The sequence below is a fragment of the Pristis pectinata genome, chromosome 25 (genome assembly GCF_009764475.1).
Source record: "Pristis pectinata isolate sPriPec2 chromosome 25, sPriPec2.1.pri, whole genome shotgun sequence".
Lineage (NCBI taxonomy): Eukaryota > Metazoa > Chordata > Chondrichthyes > Rhinopristiformes > Pristidae > Pristis > Pristis pectinata.
In genome coordinates, this window is record NC_067429.1 from 27,058,747 (window position 1) to 27,067,472 (window position 8,726).

At 44.6% G+C, this 8,726-nt stretch overlaps 1 protein-coding gene across 1 annotated transcript; it reads right to left on the minus strand.

Annotated features, from left to right (window-relative positions):
- Positions 1-4,970: 4,970 nt before the first annotated feature.
- Positions 4,971-8,515, minus strand: cdk5r1b (cyclin-dependent kinase 5, regulatory subunit 1b (p35)). The gene has a single exon (XM_052038941.1). It carries the CDS (start codon positions 6,656-6,658, stop codon positions 5,750-5,752), a length of 909 nt encoding a protein of 302 aa, XP_051894901.1. The 5' UTR covers positions 6,659-8,515; the 3' UTR covers positions 4,971-5,749.
- Positions 8,516-8,726: the final 211 nt, after the last annotated feature.

Sequence of the window (8,726 nt, forward strand, 5' to 3'; positions counted from 1 at the left end):
AAAACTGCCAAATGTCATGTTTTTTTTTGCACTGATCACTGGGAGAAGCATTAGACTTTAAAGGACCTCTCCCCCTTGGAGCCACAGAACAGCAGTATTGGGGCTGTCCTGAAGGCAAAGGCAAACTCGACAGCAGTGTGTGTAAGCATCCCCCACGGGTTAATCTGTCCTGATTGAGCCTTGCCTTGACTGGCTCCACAGTGAGTGCAGATGATCAATGAGGCGGGGATTGCAGTGTGTCGTTCTTTGTGTATCTAAATAAAAGCCTGCAATCAGTGACGAGGTTTCAAATATCCAGACCTGACATGGGCAGATGCTGAGTGAAAGACATTAATGTTAGAATTGAGTCCCTTTAATTGACATCTCATTGATCATCGCAGTTCAATGTGCTCTTAATTTTTTTAGAGACAGCCCAACAAAGGTCGTAGGTTGCATCCAGAAGCTCCAGTTAATGTCACTAAGGGAAGAAATGTGCAGTGCATGATGTGATTTCAGTTGGTGTGTGACTGATGCCAAAAAAACATCAGTTCAAAGATGAATTTCCCAGTGGGCATATTTCACCCCAGAAATGATTGCTAGTACAATCTAACTGGGTTAAATTGCTTTTTAGTCTAATTTGTATTAATGACATTATCTCATCTTATTAAGAAAAACTTCCACCAATGTGCCAAATAAATGGATAACTTCCAAATAACTTTTATTTTACTTCCAGGCACTTTCACTGTAATTGACCGTATGGTATCTCAATATGTCCCCTTGCCCCTTTCATTTTTCATTCCCACATACACCTGCCACTCACCAACAAGGAATGCTGAACATCTATATGCTACTATAGAATAATGACATGAGGTTTTAGTATGTAAGGCTACCTTGGTCAGAGGCCAATCAGCATCCTCTGAAACAACAATGACCCTGTGGAGTACCCTTTGGGTTTTACTCCATTTTTTGCCTGCATGAATGCAGACAGGAACTTGAACCGAATGTTTGAATCTTTCCACAACAATGGACTAAATGCCTGTAATGTTTACAATTACTGAGAATGGAGAAGGAAATAACAGTTTAAAGACAATGAAGCTATCTTTGCTTGTATTTTCCCTTTGCAAAACTGACAGAAATTTCTGTGCGGTTAAATGTGAAAATGCAAAAGCTGATGTCACTGACACCTTTTCCTCCACAGGGTACAATGATACAATCAATACAGGATCAATGATTTGAAGTAAGCTTCAACTTTTTACATGTTATTCCTGCTAAAAAAAAGCAATAAAAACATTCAAATTTATTGAATGAGGTGTAACTGAGTTTCTAATGGGGTACTAAGATCATTATTGGTGAACAACCTTTCCAATCCAGGAAAATATGCAGAATGTCAGAATTTTATTTGTGAATGTTATGGTTTTAAAAATATTAAAAACATTACAACATTAATAATATTTAAGATGCTGTAAACCACATTTTGATGTCTATAAAATGTTTAAAAGTTAAACAAAATTAGTGATTCTTATTCTCTAGTTAACTGTGTGAGAATTTTGATGACCTTATTTTGATGACACTAATACTGGTGGCCATGGATCCTCTACAGATTGTACCTGAATGAAAATCATTGGGAAAAAGTGAATGTCATTGCAGAGCTCACCTAACTTCTGTGAGCAGTTTTGAGACCCAGGGGTGAGAACTAACTCTTTACCATTAACTGGAAAATGCAGACAAATCCCTCGTATTATGAAATACAACCAGAAGTGCTGGAAATTCTCAATGGATCAGGCAGGATTTGTGGAAATAGAACCAGCTATGACCTTTCATCAGGGATGGCATTATTTTGGCTTGATATTCACAACATACATTCTTTCCAACCGTACGTTGGTAGCAAACTGCAACAGGAGCTCTTACTGATTTTGTACCACCTCCTTTTCTCCTCTGAGAAATAAAAAGAACTTGCTTTACGAATCACCCACTCATACCCACATCATGTTCCAAAACAATTAACAGGCAATGAATTGACTTTGAACTATTGAAATATCTGATGGATGATCACCCAATACGTTAACTCTGTTCTTCTCTCCACAGATGCTGCCTTACTTGCACGGTTGTTCATGCAATTTGGTTTTCAGTTTATGTCTCATCTTCAGTGTATACCTTACACTTTATCAATTCTTTTGTATTTAATTTTTATAAGTGCAAAATTGATTTCTGTTGAACGTTCATATGAAGGTCAGACAGATCAGTGCATTTTATCAGTTCAACCACAAGTCAGTGACCTGCACTCTACATGGCCCAAGAGCTCACCTTAATTCTCAAATCAGAACAAACAGCATAATTAAACTTTACAACATTTTCCATTTCTATGTTTCAACCAGCCTTCTGCCTGTCCATTTAGTGACAAGATAGAGCCAGTTGTTAATGCTGCACTACCCACAAGGAAGTTGGTATCATAGTTAATCCTTAAGGTCAACAGAGAGATGTTGTCCTGTCAATTTTGACTGGATATGAAGTCAGTGCAGACCAAATGTTATTATGTTATTAGAATGCTATTATTATTCATTACTGGAATATATGGTATTAAAATGTTATTGTTATTCTAATGTTATTAGAAATCACATTTACATAATACCTTACTTTGTGCTGCATGTTTTTTGCTGCTTTTGTGCCAACATTTATCATTGTAAAGTTCTGTATCAATTTGGCAAACTTCTCATTGTTTTTCTGTCAACTGTCACGGTGTAACTGCTGGCCCCAGGCAGTTCTGTGGCACCAACCATTTTAGCTGGTGGAAAACTAGAAACCTGCAGATGCTGGAAATCTGAAATAAAAACAGAAAATGCTGGAAACCCTCAGCAGGCCAGGCATCATCTGAGGTAACTATACTGACAAAGTCTTTGGCCTGAAATGTTAACTCTGTTTCTCTCTCCACAGATGCTGACTGACCTGCTGTGTGTTTCCAGCAGTCTGTTTTTGTTTGTTGCTTCTCTAGCTCCTCTCCTATCCTACCCTCATGCACAGAACATAGAACATAGAAAACCTACAGCACAATTCAGGCCCCTCGGCCCACAAAGCTGTGCCGAACATGTCCCTACCTTAGAAATTATTAGGCTTATCCATAGCCGTCTATTTTTCTCAGCTCCATGTACCTATCCAAAAGTCTCTTAAAAGACCCTATCGTATCCGCCTCCAGCACTGTTGCCGGCAGCCCATTCCACACACTCACCACTCTCTGAGTAAAAAACTTACCCCTGACATCTCCTCTGTACCTACTCCCCAGCACCTTAACCCTATGTCCTCTTGTGGCAACCGTTACATTCATCAATTCCCTGTGAGCCTTTCACAGTACATAAGTATTTGCATTAAATATGAAATTTTAAAAGTCATAAGTTTCTATGGAGTTTACCCAAAATTCTTTTAAAAATCTATCCTTTTCTAGCCTCACAAGCAAAGAAATTGGACCCTCGGGTTGAAAAAGTAATGTTTTTGTTTCAATAGCATTACAGGAGGAACAAAATAAATACATTCATTTTATGTGTGTAGAATTGAAACCATTCTGCATTGTCTACTAAACATTTTTTTTCTCTCTGAATAAATAAAAATTTCACGTTCCTAAACTTTGTTTCTCTCTCCACATATGCCACCCGGCTTACTAAGTATTTCCAATATCTTCAATTTTTATTTCAGATTTCTAGCATCTGCAGAGATTTGTTTAATTTCCATTCGGCTGTTTCTGAAGTAGAGAGAGAGAAAGAGAGCCCATCTCCTTGTTACTGTTGATGCCTACTTCATTGTTACGCAGACAGCATAGAGAAAGGGGAAGGTGAGATCGAAGGTGACACCAATCCATAAAAATGAAGTTCTTCCAGCATCATAGTGTTTTTCATCATAAAAATGTAAACACAAATATAAAAAAAATCCTGCCTCAGATAATTCTGATTTTTTACAGCACCTTGCCTTGGTAGGTTGCTGTTACTTTGTATTCTCAACCAAATATAAATCGGCCAGTACAGAAACTGCCGGAAAATTATCCATCGTCACATGGTACAAAATGTCAACACTTCAACTTTCCATGGTGTGTAACAGAATGTAGTGGTAATTTAGTACAGAATGCAATCTGAAATTTCTGCTACAGGTGGATTGAAAGAATGTAGTTACAAGTATTTCCGCAGAGAGACTTTGGATCACTACAAGCTATTCTTTAGCCGAGTTTGCATAAAAACAGTTGGATGAAATATTGACTTGCAAATCGAATGAGCAGGCAATCCTAGCGGTTGAAAAGGAAATTAAATCCGACTAATTTCACTATTCTCGTAGAAGGAGATGATTCTGCCCATTACAGATATACTGGCTCTGAGATAAATCCCTTGTTTCGCTGTGATCCATTCTCTAACACTTGGCTGTCGAGACTCTCCCGTCACCCACCGCCACCAGGGGTAGTTTACAATGGCCAATTAACCTACCAACCAAAGCGGCCAGAGGGGGCCCACATGGTCACAGAGAGGGGACGGGCAAACTGCTCCAACAACAGCGGAGCTCAGCATTGAACCTGGGTCGCTAGGGAAGTGAGGCAGCGGTTTCTACCTCCTGAACAACTGTGATAACTTGTTACTTGTTTATCGGCGTGAACATCCCTGAACCGAGGAGAGAGAGGGGAATCTCCAGTCACAGAGGGCACACTGGTTAATGTTGACAGATTTCATTTCCGAATAGGTGGCCGTTCAGGGTAATCCAGTAGATTCGTTCTCAACATTACTGAGACGAGCCTTTTGCAAGACAAAAAAGTCTGGATGTATTAAATTCACCAGCTGCCGATGTGGGACTGGAAGTCGTGTCTGGAGCAATGTTGCAGAACCCGCGTCCCAGTAACCTGACCATCACCTCACGCACCTCTGGTGCGGGGCCGTTTGATACACCAGCGATGAAGAGCGAAGATCCAACATTGCCATGAAATCTCACCCTGCCGCCTTAAAAAAACTCGCAGGCTCAATCGGTCATGAATGATCAGTGCAGTTTATTCATCACAGTACAAAAATAAATAAAAATTAAAAAAATTTCAACGTAAAATACAGCCGTCGCTGTTTACAGCATTGTGACACCAAAATCCTTAAACTCACTCACACACACATACATACACACGCACACCCTACACACATACATACAACAAATAACACCGTTTGGTCAACAGAGATTTTCACTTGTTCTTAAATAACAAATTGCACTGGGAAACATCTTCATATATTAGCACTTCCAGAATGTACAGCTTGAAGCCCATCTGACAGACTTCCTGTGAAAATGGCACATCCTTTTGCAGGCTTCGCAGTCACCTGATTCAGAGAAACACAGACACGTGCATCCGAGAACGGCAAAAAAAAACTCCCTACCCCAGTCTCCATGTTGATAAATACTTATCTTAAATGTTTAACCCCCCCCCCCAAAAAAAGCCCAAATACTCGATATTTTCCTTAGGGTGTTTTTTTCTTGCCAAGTGGGGTTCTTGTTGCGAGAGTCAGTTGTACTAAGATGATGTCAGGGACACAGATAGTTTGCATGCACAATACCACTGGAGCGATTCAGATAGAGAAAGAGAGAGAGAGGAAAACGTGCCGTTTTTGCAGGACCGATTTTATATTTGTTCTAAAACACCTTTAGCAGCATGGAATAAATCTCTTTTGTACTAGACCCCAATGGAACAAAAGAACAAAAAGGATGCACACTCAATCGAGCTGTCTCGGTAGATGTATCGATGAGTCTTGAGGGCCCCGGCGAACAATCACCGGTCTAACCCGATCAATACTCTGCCTCGTTCCTCCTGGCCGCTCTCGCTCTTTAGGTCGGCGAAGACCTGAGTGAAGAAGTGAGGATCCGCGTTAATTTGCAACATTTTCGCACTCATGGCGTTGATTATACTGAGACAGCGGTCCCAGAAAGCCTCTTTACAGCTCTCCACTAGAAAAGGTTTGAGCGGGTAGGAGATCTCATTGCCCATGTAGGAGTAGGACAGGTAGAGGCAGGTCAACAGGGTGGCTTGCAGTTCGTGCTCGGTGGCTACCTCCGATGAAATCACGTCCCGGCACAGCATGTAAACAAAGACCACGTTAGCCGGCGTGACGAAGCCTTGATCCTGCCAACCCTGCAGCAGGAGCGAGCGGTCCACACTGCGGAGCCACAGCACCGGGTCGGTGGGTGACAAGTGCTTGAGGCGGTAACATCTGCGGCACAGAAATTCGCTCAGGCACTTCAGCAGCTCGCTGGTGGAAGCCTGGACGATGACCCTCTTGGGGGAGCTGGAGCTGCCGGACGTCCCGTGGGGAGTTTTCTTCACCGAGGAGACGGCGTTCTTGCTGCTGGGCAATTGGTTGACGCGTTGGGCCGGGGCTTGGGTCTGAGCGAAGGTGGAGAGGTTGGCGCAGGAGAGGGACTTCTTCAAGTTCTCGTTGTTGAGGTGGGTGACGTTGTTCTGGTAGTTGTTGGGGTTGACCTTCTTGGAGTTCTTCTTCTTGGTGGAGACGGCCACGATGCGTTTCCAGGGCAGCACAGAGATGATGGAGTGGCGCTTGAGGTTCTTGTCCTTGGAGTTCTTACTGTTCTGCACGGCCGTGTACTGACCCACGGTGGCCGAACCATCCTCGAAGAGTGCCGCCTTCCTGTAACTGGGCGACAGGGAGAGCACGGTGCCCATGGCTGAGCTGGCGGCCCGGAGATTTGGCTGGCGGGGCTGAGGAGGGGGGTAGAGGGTTGGCCGTGTTCCTTCAGAGGGCGCCGCCGCTGGACGAAGCCGCAGACGAGTGTTGGGGGGGGAGAGCTCACTGTGTGTGGGCGGAGGGTGGCGACCCTGCTCTCCGGACCTTGCAGACGTGCACGGCAGCGGGTCCGGTGCAAAAAGCAAACATCAGGATTAATCCAAGCCCTTCTGCAGCTTGTAGCGAAGAGCAGCTCTCCGGTGCGTTGGAGGCGCCGCGCCTGATGCCTCGCTGCACTGCGTTTAATGGCGATGTGTCTCAGCGGTGCAAAAGGCGTGTCCCGCTGCGGTAAAACGGCGGCACCTCTGGATGTGTCCCGGAGTCAGGCGAACATCGGCTCTCTGCCTTCGTTGGATTTTGGAGCAGGAGGAGGAGGAGATGTGACCCCGTCTCTGCGGCGGCTGCTGCCCCCGTTGGACCAGGGTCTGCCCTCGGGGGATGGAGAGTGGCTCCTCGTTTCCTCTAGGCGGGAGGCTGCATATTGAAGGAGACGCGGCCAGTTCTTGCTCCCGAGTTGGGTGAGAATGGGAGGTCGGAACCCGCCGGCCCCTGTCTCTCTCTCTCTCTCAGTCTCCCTCCCCTCTTCCCCTCCACCTCTCTCGCCCTGGAACTGCTATTTCCTCACTGACAACTGATTTTTTTTGCACTCTCTTGCTTTGACTCTCCGCCTCCTTTCTGCCGCGCCAATCACAACACCCAGCCAGGAGGAGCTTTTGCTGTGCGTTTAACCCTTTCGCTGCCGCGGCCCATTAATTCATCTGAGGTCGGAGGTTCAGCATCAAAGGCGGGCGCCCAGTGGATGACCAAGGGAGGGGACATCCTCTGGGACTGTGAGAGATTCCCGGTATATTACTCCAAGGGTTAGCAGGGTGAAGAGCCAACGTTGGGCTGTTGCAGAGGGCACGGAGAGCGGGCGGTGACCCTGCCCCGTTCCAGCCCGGTCTTTACCCATCACCCAGAATCTGAAGCCCGGGCTTGATTTCCATGGGCCGTGCGGCAACTGTCTGATATCCTCTCTCCACCGCGACAGGTGCTGACAGTTCGAGATCGGAAAACATCTTGGGGCCACATTGACATGTGTCGAAGGCACTGTAGGAAAATGCAAACCCTTTCTTTGAAACAGACTGATTGTTTTGTCCTTTTTATATGGGTGTTCATTAAAGGCATCCGAGTGAGAAAATGCCCTCTAAATAATAATATCAGGGAGCTTCCTCTTTCTGGGGGAAAGAATAAAATGCGGAAAAACGCTGCATATGCACCGCCTTCTCACGTCTATCCCGGTCCAAAGATATCAGAATCAGGTTTATTATCACTGACACATGTCGTGAAATGTGTTGTTTTGCGGCAGCAGTACGGTGCAAGATGTAACAATTACCATAAGTTACAAAAATAAATAAATAGGGCAAAAGAGAAAATAACGAGGTATGTAAATGGGTTCGGATACCAGAGGCAGACTGCCCCATGGTTTTGAGACAATTATTTCCGGCATTAGTGGGTTACAGGATGGTATTATTGACACTGGATCTAATAGAACATGAACCGGATATCCACTGGTTTGCAGGTCAGGCCCTAGTGCTGAGTTCCTTCAGGGTGAATTTACCTGGAACTTGAACCAGTCACATTTCCCCTAATCTATGTGTACTATACTGTCTATCAGCCACACACAGCTTGTCTCTCCAACCTCATATCGTTTCCCACTATCAGGCCCAGTCCCACAATATTTTTTTTACACTAGGACATTAGCTTTCATTAGATTAGAACAGACAAATTCAATGCAACATACTGCAGGTGCTGAAAATCTGAAATAAACCAGAAAATTGTGGAAATAAAATCAATAGGTTCAGCAGTGCCATGGGGGTGGGCAGAGTGAATGGTTCACGCAGGGGACCTTTCAGAAGTGGGAAAGGTGAGAAATGAAGAAAATTGTTTGCAAAAAGGGGTGGGGCAGAGAGAGCAATAGGAGAGGTCGTGATTGGGTGGGGATCAGGAGAGACAGAAGGACACAAG